The 15,483-nt window shown below is 33.2% G+C and overlaps 2 protein-coding genes across 3 annotated transcripts in view; both read right to left on the bottom strand.

The window, feature by feature from the left end:
• LOC144847337 (biotin--protein ligase-like) overlaps positions 1–3,490 on the bottom strand; it is a 62,457-nt gene extending 58,967 nt beyond the window's left edge. For both annotated transcript variants that reach the window (XM_078703631.1, XM_078703630.1), the window contains exons 1-6: positions 3,456–3,490; positions 2,713–3,027; positions 1,911–2,256; positions 1,302–1,631; positions 396–889; positions 120–302 (exon numbers count right to left, since the gene is read on the bottom strand). In XM_078703631.1, coding sequence (XP_078559757.1) covers positions 120–302; positions 396–889; positions 1,302–1,631; positions 1,911–2,256; positions 2,713–2,991 — 1,632 coding nt within the window. In that variant the 5' untranslated portion in view covers positions 2,992–3,027; positions 3,456–3,490. The remainder of the gene's footprint in view (positions 1–119; positions 303–395; positions 890–1,301; positions 1,632–1,910; positions 2,257–2,712; positions 3,028–3,455) is intronic.
• Positions 3,491–4,072: 582 nt separating this feature from the next.
• LOC144847342 (NADPH oxidase 2-like) lies at positions 4,073–15,252 on the bottom strand. Its single transcript, XM_078703639.1, has 14 exons — positions 15,132–15,252; positions 14,651–14,746; positions 13,807–13,926; positions 12,472–12,702; positions 11,841–11,956; positions 10,855–10,935; positions 9,981–10,107; positions 9,699–9,791; positions 8,991–9,125; positions 8,433–8,557; positions 7,458–7,577; positions 6,756–6,948; positions 6,072–6,196; positions 4,073–5,413 (listed from the first exon to the last, which is right to left on the bottom strand). Exons 1-14 carry the CDS (start codon positions 15,228–15,230, stop codon positions 5,284–5,286), a joined length of 1,791 nt encoding a protein of 596 aa, XP_078559765.1. The 5' UTR covers positions 15,231–15,252; the 3' UTR covers positions 4,073–5,283.
• Between the last annotated feature and the right edge of the window lie 231 nt (positions 15,253–15,483).

Here is a 15,483-nt window from a genome sequence, read left to right as displayed (position 1 = left end):
CCGGGAGGAAATATGTACAGCGCTTAGAGGTTTCACAACATTAAGCGCTTTATATATCCAGGATATTATTATTATTAATACGATTATTATTATTATATAAAAGGTCATTGTATACTTACACCTGAATTGGAGTGTATGTAGCATGGAGTTATAGAAGGAGTTACACCAAGTGAACAAACAACACCGAGATGGGAGAACAAGTCTGAAAGCACTTCATATCGAGTCTGGTTAGATTTCTTGAGCTCAGCAAATTCTTCGGAATTAACCATCTTGTCTTTTGATGGATCTACATCCAAACGTACCTGTCAAAAACAAATTTAAAAACATTTTAAAAATTATTTTTATTTTATACTTATTTCAATCAAAAACAAATCCTGATAAAAAATATTTCAAACCTGGCATAGAAGTGCTGTTCCTTGGCCTTTTGACTTGACCTCAATAATAACTGGTTGATCTTCGCATTTTGCAAGTACAGTCAAATCTGTACCATTCTGCTCTGGACTCTTGTCAATGCTAAATAAATAGTCTCTGTGCAGACATTTTAAAGATTTTGTATTTTCTAAACATTTATTATAATATTCCACATCAATTATAGATGCATTCCAGTTCTGTTTTTTAACGCTGATACAGTCTGGTAAATAAAGTCTAGAAGAAAAATTCAAAACATTGCCTCCAGAATCCAAGAAACACTTAATTTTGTTGGTTGCTTTGATGGATTCTTTCATTTCAAGTTCGGAAGATAAAACTAAGAGGGCAGTGTTGTCAATCCATGGGTGATTTAGAATCTGCGATTTGGTTAAATGGTAGATGACATAGTGATCTGGATGAAGACATTGTTGCAATACTTTTCTAACCATCAGATAATGATCTGGTTCTTTGTCATCACTATCTGAAAACATTCAAGTAAATCATTTACCAATCGTCAATCGTTTCATTTTATAGCACCATTCTAACAATTTATTGTAAGATGATATTTAAAACAAGAAAATACAAAAACAGTTTGAATGCTGTTCGATTTCCTACATAATGTACTGAATTTATATCAAGACATACAGTGACAAGCATAGTAAGCAGTTGTTTATAGTAAGTGTATATTCAACATAGCCAAAGATGCTGTCAGTGATAATTCACTTTAGTAGCTCTATACATAGAAGTACCGTACTAAAGGTTTATTGCACAAGACTGTCAAAAATGTTCACATACTGTATGAGTACAAGAACTAAAATTGTTGGCAGGGCAAATGTGTATACCGTACTGTAGCAATATGCTGGTTAGTACAATTGAGCGAGTCAACTATATACCTGTATACACCAAGACATTTGGCACTTTACGACTACTAGTCTGGTGATCTGTTGGGTTTGGCTGGTGATCTGTTGGGTTTGGCTGGTGATCTGTTGGGTTTGGCTGGTGATCTGTTGGGTTTGGCTGGTGATCTGTTGGGTTTGGCTGGTGATCTGTTGTACTTGGCTGGTGATCTGTTGTACTTGGTTGGTGATCTGTTGGGTTTGGCTGGTGACTTGCTGTGCTTGGCTGGTGATCTGTGGTGCTTAGCTGGCTCTGTAAAAGTGCTTGTTGTTGTAGAGAAGCTTTTCTGGATAGAAGACTTTGGGCTCTGCCTCGAATTCCAACAGCTGAAATGAAAATAATGTTAATGATCTCAACTTGGACTGGATTATGGAGTGGATTTTGCTGTGAAGTACTTAACTGTGTAAATTGGGGACTTCATGTTCAAACTTATCTTCATTGTACATTCAGTACATTTTCCACACACAATTAAATCCATAACAATATTATCTTTGAGAATAAGTCATTTAGAAATAATATTAGATTCACTGTAATACTAGTTCAAACCTGAATCACAAATAAAACTGAAAAAACTTGCCAGATAATACAACAAAATAAAAACTCACTTGCTATATGCTCAACCAATAACCCATCATCAAGTTCCAGAACGCCATCTAAGAACGCCAGTCCTGTTTTAGCACATTGCTCCACGCTAGCTTTCACGACGATTCCAAATGGCTCTCCCGACTTCCAGGCAATTGGCTTTGTCAACCGTGACAGTTTAACGGCTTGTTCAGATGGTACTTTTCTAAGATGTACATGTCCATTTCTATCTATGTACGGAGGAGTGGCTTCTATTAATAAATACATCTCTGATTGGTTAGTTAATTTGTTTGACGGATTGCACTTTTTAATTACTGGTGAGGATGAACCAATGAATAGTGTCCAGTCATGGGATAAGTCAACATATTGCTGTAATAAAAAGTAAGAAATAAATATTTAAAAATTAAAATTTGTAATTGTTCATGTTGCAATGTAAAAATAAATAGCAGATAAATTAAATTAATAATAATAACTATTAATATTATGCAATACAGTAGAACGGTATCCAACAGAGTGTGTCTGTCCTTTAAATATGGTGTCCCCTAAAAGTCATAACTGTAGTGTGGGCACACATTACCACCCGTTTGTTTCTCACGAAAGTGTCCCATAATCAGAGGTGTCCCATAAATAGTCGTTGCCTATAATATGTGTACATATTGCCGCACCCTTGTTTCTTACGAAAGTGTCCCCTGAATAGAGGTGTCCCCTAAATACAGTAGTCACTCATTGACTATACTGTCTGTACATATTGCCCCTTGTTTGTTTCTCAGGGAAAAAATACTGTAGTAGATAATTTATATGTATACGATAATATATTTTAACTACCTTTGGAGAAATTTCAAGGACCTGTTTTCCACCCTTTTCCATCAGTGTTTCCAGTGTGATTGACTCCATTCCATCGTCACAAAAGCTGGATATACTTAATGCTCCAGGCTTGAGAATCCTTGGCATTCTCCCAAGCGAATGGCTTAGGACTACTCGTTGAAACAGTAGACTGGATCTCGGTATATGGTTACAAAACATCTCCACTAGCGTACTTAATTGCCTTTTCTTTGACTGGTTGTCAGAATATGTAAGGTATATGTAGCAAATTGTAATGAACATCTTTCTCTTCACTTCGATGACGTCAATGTTTTCTTTCTAAATAGTTTATTAAAATTCATTATTGATTGAACAAAATAGTATTATTTAAAAAATATTTGGTAAATTTGGTAGGCCTAGGCCTAGATAAATATGGATCTGAAATTATAGCTTGCCTAGTGTTACACACACAAACACTGCTTTTAACTTAAAAGTTTAAACTACATCTGCAAATTTATACAGGCCCTAGGCCTATCTCAAACTCTAGTCGTCGTACGCGGAGCAGAGGCCTTTTTCCGGCCGAGCAAGTTAAAAAAAAGTAGTAAGCTAGGCCTAACTATATGTAGTAAGTTTAGAGGGAGGATTATTAGATATGTTTCCATAGTTTTTGCCCATTCGGTACCTACATAAACCTGTTTCATGAGTATATTTAAAAAAATGCAAAATACAACTAAAAACATGTAAAATTATTACAAATACCAACTTACATTTTATTTACTTTTGAGCATTTAGTTTAGCGCCACCAACGAACAATAATTTTTGTATGGCACGCCAGTTAAGACAAAAACGTAAAACGCATATGACAATCATAACAAACAATAGAATACGCAATATCAGATTTTATTAAAAACTTTATTTCGTAGAAAATATAGTTCAAATATCATAAAATCAAGATGAATATAGTTTAGATGTTAACAGTACTTCTGAAGAATATTGTGCATTAAATTAAGAATATACATAGAAAGTTAATAAATGTACAACAATACCTAATTTGCTAATGTGACTCATAATCGTGTTATTAGTACAGTATGTTTATAAAGACAAGGACTGAATTATATTGGAATGTTTAGTAGAATGAAAATAAAATAACACAACTTAAAGAATATCTAATAGGTTAAAACTTCTAATCAAAACTATTTGGTTAAATACGGGTGGGGGATTGGTCGACAGGAGTGTAAAGGGCTCGGGTCGGCAGGAGTGCAGAAGGTGTGGTCGGCAGGAGTGTCACTAGGGGGAATTTCGCCACGAGTGTAGGGTATGTGGTTTGCAGGAGTGCAGAGAGTGTGGTTGGCAGGAGTGTAGGCTTATGTGGTTGGCAGGAGTGCAGAGGGTGTGGTTGACAAGAGTGCAGAGGGTGTGGTTGACAGGAGTGCAAAAAGTGTGGTTGGCAGGAGTGCAAAAAGTGTAGTTGGCAGGAGTGTCACTAGGGGCATATTTGCTAGGAGTGTGTAGGGTATGTGGTTCGAAGGAGTGCAGAGGATGTACAATGAATTGCATCCATGAGCTCTGCCATAGATTTTACTGGGAAATCAAGTCGACAGCATACTAATAATAAAAACAGCTACTTTAAAATTATGCTTGTGCAGAAATGTTAGTATATTGGAAATGTTTTGAACAAGCAAGCACACTTTTAATTTGATTTGTAATAATAGTATGAAAAAGACAAAAGTATTACATACAGAGAAAACATACATTTTACATCTAATCTACTATACATTTAAATACAAAACAGTTTCTTTGGATGTAATAGCACAGAATTTAAGTGAAAGTTTTTGTGTTTATAACAAGAATATTGTATTATAAAGTAGTAATAAGGTGAGACCTTTGAGACCCATCAAATTGTCCCCTTCATAAGTGTGTGCCCTGAATAGGGTACACTAACCAAAAAATTGAAATTGTCCTCTGAGTAGGGGCTGGAGTGTTAAAATGTATATTGCCCCTCATTTCGAGATAAAGTCTCTCCTTAATAGGGGTGTCTCAAAAGAAGGGTTGTACTGTAATCAAAGACAGAGACTTACTTAAACCTTGGTACTGTATCTAAACCTTAAATAATAAATATATAAAAGTGCAAAATGATAGGCATTTAGGTTGGTTTTGGTCTGTCTGAAGATTTACAAATAAGTATTAAAATTTAATTGTTTATCAGGGTATTCTGAAACTGAACGGAATCTTTATTTGGATGGCTTTTTGATTGGAAACTTATCTATAAAACATTATCAGCATGTAATGTACTCGATTCTTGCAAGTGTAAAACTGTGTCAGATTTTATAATCTAATTATCTAAAACTTAAATGAAATCCTAATTTGGGTTTTTAAAATTTGTTTTTAATTAAATTATATTATTATTAATTTAATTAATTAAAGACCTAACTATAAAAATTGTACTTTACTTAATCCTTGCAAGTATAAAATTATGTTATTTTTAATAAAATATTCTTATCTGCTATGTAAAAATATATACTTTTATTTACTACATTGTGTTGACATTACATTTTTGGAAAAATACAGTTTACATTGATTGTTAAAAAATGGAAATTAAAAGTTTTCTTTATTGTAAAAAAATCGACAACCAGCCTCACGAGAAATGGTAGAGTGTAGTTCACAGTTTCGATGTAGAATTTCCGACAAGCCACTTGGACCACAGTAAAACACACCTGTATCAATCCTATGAAAATAAATAAAATAATAACAATACTAAAATTATAAAATCACTGTTATTTAAATTTGTTGTAAAATGTATTGTCCCAAAAAAACTTGAAAAATGAAGATTAGTAAAATCAAACTTTGAATAGGCCATTTTGTAGTTTTAACAAAGTTATTTACTTCTGTAAAATCTAACCAAAAACAGACAATTTGACTATTATTTGCTGCAAATTACTATTTTTGGTTGAAGTTAATAACTATTACGGGACAGTAAAATGGCATATTCAACAACAAAATTGTTACAAATTTTGTTTTATGGGGGAAAATATATCTTTAAATGTAAAGTATTAAAATACTAAATGTTTGTTTGAACTACTATTGTACAGCTTTAAACAGAATTTAAAAACGAAATAAAATAAAACAACGGCAATATATATATTTTTAAGCAACATCTTTTTTCTTCTTATTTTGGTAGAGCTCCTGTGAATTTTGTTCCGGCGAGCTCTCATATTTAAAGCTTTAAAGTGCTGGAGAACGGGGCAGTGTAAATGGTTACTCAGCTTTTCTCCTTTTTTTTATTTTGGGATATTTTATGGATCATTTTTTAGTTTAAAGCACAACATTGTATTATGCGCTATATCAGACTACCATTATTATTAGCACTTATACTGTAAACTTACCCTTGGTTTTCATTGGCAATCGCCGGAAAAATACTTGTCCATTTGGGACGACCATAGTGTGTCTTTTGTCTTAATCCTGTAATTGCATCTGTGTTTTCATTTTCTAATAAATAAATATTTTTAGCCTAAAATAAAGAAAAAAATTATATATAATTGTATTTACTATGTTCAGATTCTTTAAACTTATTAAATAAATCAAAAACGCCAAATTCTCTCTGTCTCTTTATTTGGAGTTACTGTACCCTCCTCTAAAGACACTTGTGTTGGGAGTGAAAATCTCACTCTAATACCCTTTTCACACCTGCAAAAAGCCTGTAAAAACTTGTAACCACACCAAGAGACGAACTCCTACTCTTTTTAGAATAGTGTACCAAGTACTTTAACATGCAACATACACAGGACCAACGGCTTTACATCCCATCCAATGAGAAAAAGCATCTTGCCTAAGAATACAATCAGTATGGTACAGATAGGCTTTAACCCATGCCTATCACATGCTAGTCCAATATCATCATTATACCATCACTCTCTGGTATATACAGCACCTGACACGATTCCCATATGGTCTCCCATCCAGAAAGCAACCAGGCTCAACGTTGCTTAACTTTGGCAATCTGACGAGAACCTGTGTTTCAACTCAGTATTCATATTATAAAACACAGATATTAATATAAATAAACATACCTGCTTCGAACTCCAACCTCTTGTCAAATAAATATTATAATTTAAGAAGTTTGCATGACCTTTCTCAATCATATCGCTTTCAAATCTTTCAAGTAACTCAGAGAACCATTCAAATGCGTTTGTATCCGGACAAATCCAAAAGAAATATACTTTCTTAAGTTTCAAATCTTCTGAATTGTTTAGTAATCGGTACCTGAAAATAAGTAATTAATTAAATAAAGTAATAATTACTGAGCAAGTCAAATGGCCAAGCGGTTAAGACACATTAACCATACCAAAAGTGAAAACAATATTGGCAAAGGTTCTAGGCGGACTCGCTCCCAGTTCTGGTGGTGGAACAAGTCTTCTCGGATAAGGACTATAAACTGTAGGTCCCGTGTACACAGTGTGTACTTTAAAGAACCCAGTTCATTATTAGAGATGAGTAGGGGGTTACCCTGGTGAACTGATTTACAAAATAGCCCATGTATTTGGGGGATAACAACATAACTGTGACTAAATACATAAAATAAAATTATTTAGTTAGCTTTATCGAAATGTAAAATGCAAAAAAAATTGTAAAAAACATAGATGTTTAACATCGTCACTAGAAATACTACATACAGTAGGTTAGAAATTCACATAATTCTTAACCGTCTGTTTGTCAGAATTTATGTTTTTTGAAAAAATTAGCAAAGGAAGAAGATGTTTGAATAGGCTCACCATATTGATTTTAAAATTGAAGCAAATGGCGTCACACCAATACCGGCTGCCACACACATACCAACTTGGTATTTAAATATGTCGACACTTGCCGTTCCAAATGGTCCATCAACTGCAATTCTGTAAAGATAACACAGATTGCAATATGCAGAATGAAAATTATGACACGCTTTCTAAACTTTAAATTGGCTTGAAGTCATGCAGAATATTGAGCATAGATCATTTTATTCTAGTTTAACCACACTTAAGGCCCATTTACACTAGGACGATAACGATCGATGATAAATAGACAAATGTGCATTTTTCATACATAAAACAAAAGGAATATAAAAACTTTTCATTCTAGAACTATAGAATAACCTTCTATGCTTCCTTTGATGAAAATGATATTTTCACACGTCCAATCAAATGACGTCATGATTAGTAAGAGCAATAATATCGTGACAATACAACGATTTTATTGTTTTTATTTATCATGACGTCATTTGATTGGAATTTAAAAAATATTATTTTTATCAAAGACAGCATAAATGATTATCCTATAGTTCTAGAACGAAAACCTTTCTAATTTATGTTGTTTTATGTAAAAAAAATGCATGTTTATATAATATTTATCGTCCATCGTTATCATCCTAGTGTAAATGGGCCTTTATACCCTTTTTACACATGCAAAAAAGTAACAACTTGTAACAAGTTGAAACCAGGTTTGCATAGACAATTTGTGAAAAACACAAATATGAAAGGCCTGTTTTTTTTTTGTTCTGAGATGTCCCAAGTTGTTCCTGCATGCACATGTATTGCCCTGGTATTAAACTGACCAAGCAAAGTAATCAAATAGCGCACAACTATGATTTCCTTCCGAGGTTTCTCATGGTTCGCATAAAAATTTGTTGCAAGTTGTAAAAATTTATGCAGGTGTGAAAAGGGTGTTAGTCCTGGTTATTTCAGTTTCAAATAGCTAGTGTGAATACGTACCTGGGTAGTTTTGATGGCATCATATATATCTCGTCCTCACTGTTGGCACCACAGGCTTTTGCAAGAGCTTGGGTCCAATCTCCTACAGTACGAATGTGAACACTAAAAAATTCTTCATCTGGTGACTGCAAAAAAAGCATTGACAACATATTACATAATGTTTTGAAGTACAGTTATTGTAAATATATTTATATTGATTTTAAACCAAATTGACTCTATTTGTGGCTGTTGATAGTATGATTGAATAGTTTTTCATTTCTAATATGTTTATTCACCAAAGGTAAAATTAAGTTCTGTAACTAATTATGGTATTAATACTGTACTAATGATTTAAAGTGAAATTTTAATCAAAGTATTTAAAATATAAAACAAATATATACACAAAAATGGGGTGGGTATCCATAAAGAATAATTTTACACTAAAGAAAACATAAATCCACTGAATAAATTATAGATAATAAGAATATTGTAGGCATGTAGTACTGTATATTAGATTATGATATGACTAAATATATGGTTTAAGAGAAAAAAAATCTTTTTAAAAACAGAATCACTCACAGATGTCAGAGTAAACGGATGCCATTGCAAGTTGGACAACTTTGGACACTTGATAAATATGTACTGGCCCGGTAACATAGCAAATCCTGGTTTTTTCATTTGTAGTTCAATGACCTGGGACGGGTGTACAATAACCTAGAATAATAAAAATTGATTATTATTATGATCAGTGTTTACACTGGAAACCAAATTAAACAAGGAAGGACAAATGTGAGAAGTACTTCTTTTCAATTGTTTACTCAATTTTTACACATTAATCAATGAATAACATAAAATACTGTAGTTCCGGCAACCACATTGTTCTTGATAATAATTGAATAATTGTTAGTGCAGTTTCCTTTGGCTTGATTCTAACCCTAGTCATCAGTTCAAGCTCCAAGCTCTCAGTAGATGCATAAACGACAGGTGGCTAGTAATCTAGCGAGTCCCACCCGAGAAATACTTGTTTGTTAAGGTTTGTTATCAGTGGTGTAACGGCTATGAGAGCCCACTGGCTAAACACAGGAGCCCGGAGCTTATAGGGGCCCATAAGCAGTGTCCAGAGAAAAAAACAGGCATTAAAATATGCTGAAAAGGCTAAAAACATCCGAGGCCTCCAGCGTTGGAACTGGGAGGGCCACTTAGGTTTCCTAAACCAGGGGCCTCAGGCCTCTGCGCTACACCACTGTTTATTTATGTGGATTGATGAAAAATTTATAATTGTCTTACTTTTGTTATCGTGACTGTCTGTATGCTACGATAAAACCTGACAATTCTCTCTATGAAATAGATTATTAATGGTGCAATCACCCATTTCCAGCTCTGAAAAAAAAAACAAGAGAGTACAAAGTAATCAGTCAAGTGATGTTTCAAACCAATAAAAAGAAAAAGTTATATTATAAAAAACATTAAAAATAAAAGGATGCTTGTTTATTAAAGTCCCATTCAAGTGACGTTCCCAACTAATAGCACTTAAAAATAAGTTTATTTAAGTCTGGATAGATACAGTACCTTTGATTCGCCACCGGAAAACAATGGTTCCGTTTTACATTCCTTCATTTCCGGCCAACTACCAGGATAATCCGCACAGAATGTTGGATCGTGTTCATCAACGTTTGTTTGATAACGTATAATTCCTCTGTAAGAAAACAATAGATGCGCTTACAGGATGTTTATAAGAAAAATATTAGGTCTTGTAACAAAATGAGCCGTGTAGGTAAAAATTGAGATTGCAAAATGTTTTTTTTCACCTTATTTATAGAGGGTGAACCTAAGCGTATGCTGACAATCAAGGGGCCCTCTTGATGAGTTATGAAGTGTCTGTGTGTGTGAGACAGTGGCTGTGTGTGTATACAGTATTACACCTACTCGTCTCAAAAGATGTACTAGGTTCTTTAAAGTGCACATGAGCCAAATGTGTACACTGGACTCACAGTTTATAGTCTTTATTCGAGAAGACTTGTTCTACCACCATGGAACGAGTGAGGCTTGAACCCTTGCCGATGTTAATATGGCAAGGTAGTACGGTTCCTCTGTCTTAACCGCTTGGCCACTCACTCGCTCTGGCCACTCGCTCCCAGTGAGAAAATAATAAAATAATCTTAAATCTTAAGTGTGTAGAATCCAGTATGGGGGTTGGACATTGTGGAGATTAGGGGTAGGGGACATATTCAACTTCTTATAATAATGATAATAATAAAATTGGATAATAGCCTATAAATTAAAATGACATAATAATGGATAAAGTGGTAAAGTTTACAGTACAGTAAATATACCTTTTTATAGTATTAGCACTCAGTGCTATGCCAATAATTATTGAATTATTAATAATTATTATTATTATAATTATAATAATTATTAATACTAAAACACTTTAGTAACTTACTCAGATCCATGGGCAATTAGAAACGCATAATAGACTACAAATAAGTGGTGAGTGAACCAAAAGGTTTCGAAGTATGATCGCCTGAAACAAAAGACATGCATTTTAAATTTAATAAATCAATCAATCATGTTATCAATATAAAATTAAACTTAGGAAGTACTATTAACTCAAAAACTACTCAAGGCATAAGATTTACAGTCTTATTATTATTTTGGTTAGTTAAACTTAGTTAGTACTAATATTAACATATTGGAAAATTCCTGGTGTGCAAAATTAGTGGGGAAAGTTTGGAAAAGTGTATTGAAATAAATTTTTCAGAAGACTATTCGTGTTTCTATTGGTCTTAGAAAAATGTTGTTTGGTTTCATAGTTATTATAACTTTTCACTTTATATAAATTACACAATATCACTGTTTATTTTAATGAGCAGTAAAAATAACAGAATTTGTCTTATGAACAAATTTGGCGTCAAGATGCATTTTTACAAAATGATTGACACAAAAAAAATAAATTATACATTTTGTCTCATAAAATTAGTGGAGAAAGTTTCTGTTAACAAATGTAATGTTATTAAAAATGTTTATCTGGCTTTGGATATTCGAAAAAAAAAAAGATTAGCGATACTAAACGGTCATTAAACAGAATTGGACCTCTAGAGGTCAATCTGTTTAATGACATATTTGTCATTTTTTTTTAAGAAGTCCGATCCGACAGCGAAAGTGTCAAGCAGGTTAGTTTCGCTAATTTTTGGTTTTTTCAAAAAGAATTAATAATTAATCAAATGTAATGTTTCTGTTTGTCTTTTAAAAATGATGTTTTGGTTTCATAGTTATTATAACTTTTTTTTTCTCTTTTCACTTTTAAATTACACAACATCACTGTTTGTTTAATGAGCAGAACAAATAAAAGTATTCATCCTATGAACAAATTTGGCGTCAATTGATGCATTAATGTTACAAAATGACTGACACAAAAAAGATAGAAACCTGATGAATTCAGTTGCGGAGGTGAACATGAGTAGTAATGCTATCGTGATGAAAACACCAGTCCATCCAGCCACACGGGTAAGGACTTGTTGAATAACGCCAAGGCCATAACCTGTCTGAAATAATAATCATCATCATCATTTATACTATAATTATTATATAATAATAATCATCATCATACGGCTTTACCACGTTGAAACACTGGTTCTCGTCAGATCACCGAAGTTAAGCAATGTTGGGCCTGGTTAGAGCTTGGATGTTTGGATGCACTATTATGTTTTAACACTACGGCTAACTCCAATTGAGGAGGCACCTCTATTAAGGGGACACTTTCTGGTTTAACAAACGAGGAGCAATATGTTTTAACAGTACGGCCAACTCCTATTGAGGAGGCACCTCTATTAAGGGGACACTTTCTGGTTAAACAAACGAGGTGCATTATGTTTTAACACTACGGCCAACTCCTGTTGAGGAGGCAGCTCTATTAAAGGGATTTTGAAAGTGTCCTCTTAATAGGGGTTCTACTATACCACCATATTACACAAGTACAAGGTACACATGTACCACAATTACTCTATATTTCCATAATTTCATACCCAGATCAACAAGTCATACAGTAATATTAAAATACCTTGGTTGCACCTTGCACGGGATTAACCCATGTATCAGGTTGTCCATACGATAGGGAACTAAGTGTCCTCTCAATTTCACTTTCTGGGTACACTTTTGCATTGTATAAATGTTGAAAATTAAAGTAGTGTGCATTTATGTGCCCAAGAGTAAAAAGAACAATGACATAAGCTAATGTCTTGTGGAAAACCAAATTCTTGTCGAGCAGACGTCGTACACTTCTTTTACAGCACTGTGTAGAGAAAAACAACAAAATTAGTAATTTACACCTAAAGTTCTGACTACACTATCAAACTTTATGTGACAAAAAAATGTGATGTGCCCATATATGAACATGATGATGTCATATCAGTACCATATTTGGGCATATCACTATCATGTTTGGCCACATCACATTTTTTGTCAAACTAGTTTGATAGTGTAGACAGAGCTTTACACAGTGTATTACATAACTTGGAAATAAGCCACTACAAAATTGAATTTCAATGAATCAGCAGTATTTACTCATAGCGTTGTCAAAAAGATCAGACAAGGGAGTTTTGAATCTAGAAACCCAGTCAAGCTTTTAAATACTATGTTGTACGTTTGTTTATTTCATTTCCTTATTTTATTTGCCCAATTACTAATTATAGTTAAACTAATTTGGGAAAATAAACCATTGTTAAAAAGCATAGCTGATGCACTAAAGTATTTCATGGTAACTTAAGTATCATATGCAATGGAAAAAATGGTATTTTGTAATTAGACCATAATGATACACGATCTAAATAACATCATTTGACCTTTCAGAATATTTACTAAACTTCCTAATCCTAGCAATTGAATTATCAATATTGCTGCATTATGTCAGCATCATATTTTTGGGCAATTGTTATTAATAATGTGACAAAGCTACAGTAATGGTGGTAACAAATTAATTATTACGTAAAAATACTTCAGGATCACCATTAAGGTTGCGTTGTTTTAAACAAAATAACATGCATACACATTTTGTTGAATCGTATATATGTCATGATTAGAGGCATATGATTAGACCAAAGCAATCTAACAACAGGACACCTTGCCAAGATGGGAACTCGTAACAGTCCATTGATCTTATGTCTGGCTGCGACAAATACCAACAGAACTGTACTATGTACATATTCTCCGCGGTATGTGGTGTCTTTTAAGGGCACAGAATTGATAGTGTCGCAGCCACAGCTAAACCCTTTGATGTCCGGAGCTCAGCATCCTGTTGTTAGATTGCCTTGATTAGATGCATTGTAAATTTCAAACTTTAGGGGGTGGGGGGAAGCTGTTATTCTCATTTTGTATTTTTCTCATTTTTTTTACTTACTGCTTGTGTGTTTACAGATCCTTTGAAAAAAGAAATAAGATTTCTACAAACAGGAAAGATGATAAGCATACTGTTGAGATTCAGACAGGCGGCGCAGGCTTTTGCAAATGGCAGTGACTTCTGTTGAAAAAAAAAGTATACAGTAGTTTAAGAAAAGCCTGAATTGGGAGATTGTAATTGTAAAATATATCTTTTCTGAAGATGCCAACAATTGTGTTGTAAAAGGCAACATGTTAAAATATATTAATATTTCTGTTGAAAAAAAAAGTTTACAGTAGTTTAGGAAAAGACTGAAGTGGGATATTGTAATTGGAAGGCAAGATATTAAAGTATATTAGTACTACAGTACTGTATTTGTTAGATGTTGAATAAAGAGTTATTGCCTAATTAGTCTGGAATTTGTTCTTTGTAAACTTCATGTAGAAATTACAGTGGGCCTGTATATAACTGTACACAAAAATCAGGTTACTATTGTATAAACTATAATGTCAATATATTCCAGTTAAAACAAACAGACATATTTGCTATTAGACTACACAACAATGAGTTTCAAAAATAGGTCATTAGGTTTTTTGTTTTGTTTTTTTTATTGATATGTGAACTTTAGTTGTATTTTATATTGCTTGATCATGTTAAGTTCCATGTTGATCATGAATGTATATATATGTGTATTGTTTTATTTGTGTTTTTCTGCCAAGAAAACAATTATTATTGTACTATATGTATGAATGACTTAATAAATTGAATCTGAATATCATCTACAGTTATGTGCTAGGACGACAACGATGAATAAACACACATTTTTCTTACATTTAAAATGACATATTACTTGTTACATACTCACCCCAGCTAATAATCGGATATAGTAGTATTCTGGGCCATTCTCATACTCAAAATAAACCACTAACCAAAATATTAGATTTGCTAAAAGCCATAAAACCTACAAGAAAAAAAAAAGGAGGAATACAAATCAAATTATTTCCCCCCAACCCAAATAGGCCAAGGTATATTATTATAATATTAATAACAAAAAAAGACTTTATTTTGAAATTTTATTAAATACTATAGTTTTCAGAATGATATATTGGGAGCTCATTTTGGTATACCAAAACCAATCAAATAGGGCCTAATTTAGTTAGGCCTACCTATGATGTAATGGAATTATTATTAGCTAGTGTAGGCGGCCTACAGATAGTGTACAGAGAGAGGCCAACTAGCCTGGCCCTACCTAGCTAGGCGTAGGCAGAAGAGGTCTGGCCCTAGTAGTAGGCTAGGCCAGAGCCTGTTTAGTATAGGCCTAGACTAAGAGCACTTATCAAGCATACCACATGAGTCCACTCCTTTAGAAATTTAATGAATCTTATTTTCAACGTTTCATGACGTTCGTTTTTTCCTGTAACATTTTGATAAGTTTGGTTTTCCATTTTAAATGAGTAATAAAAATAGAGGAGGCGGAGCTGAGACAACTTTGTTTATTTCCGCTCGTCACACATCAACAAACACGGACGGAAAGAGAAGAGGTATGAAACGCCAATTACACGGCATACCGTACTATACGCCTCCTACATTCTTTTGACATTTTCATTACAGACTACTAGATTTAAATTAAACACGGAAATAAATAATAAAAATGGAAAACTGAAACACAGTAATGTATTATTAATATTTCATATAATA

This window comes from Antedon bifida, chromosome 7, assembly GCF_963402885.1.
Source record: "Antedon bifida chromosome 7, ecAntBifi1.1, whole genome shotgun sequence".
In the NCBI taxonomy this organism is placed as follows: Eukaryota; Metazoa; Echinodermata; class Crinoidea; order Comatulida; family Antedonidae; genus Antedon; species Antedon bifida.
Note: the sequence above shows the minus strand (reverse complement) of the source record. Positions and strands in the feature narration are given on the sequence as shown.

Coding starts and splice junctions, on each gene's coding strand:
- LOC144847342 (XM_078703639.1), bottom strand. CDS start 15,230: ATGGAAAACCAAACTTATCAAAATGTTACAGGAAAAAACGAACGTCAT. Junction 14,747..15,131: donor TAAAGGAGTGGACTCATGTG/GTATGCTTGATA, acceptor TTTTTCTTGTAG/GTTTTATGGCTTTTAGCAAA. Junction 10,108..10,854: donor CTAATTGCCCATGGATCTGA/GTAAGTTACTAA, acceptor GTTTTCTTACAG/AGGAATTATACGTTATCAAA.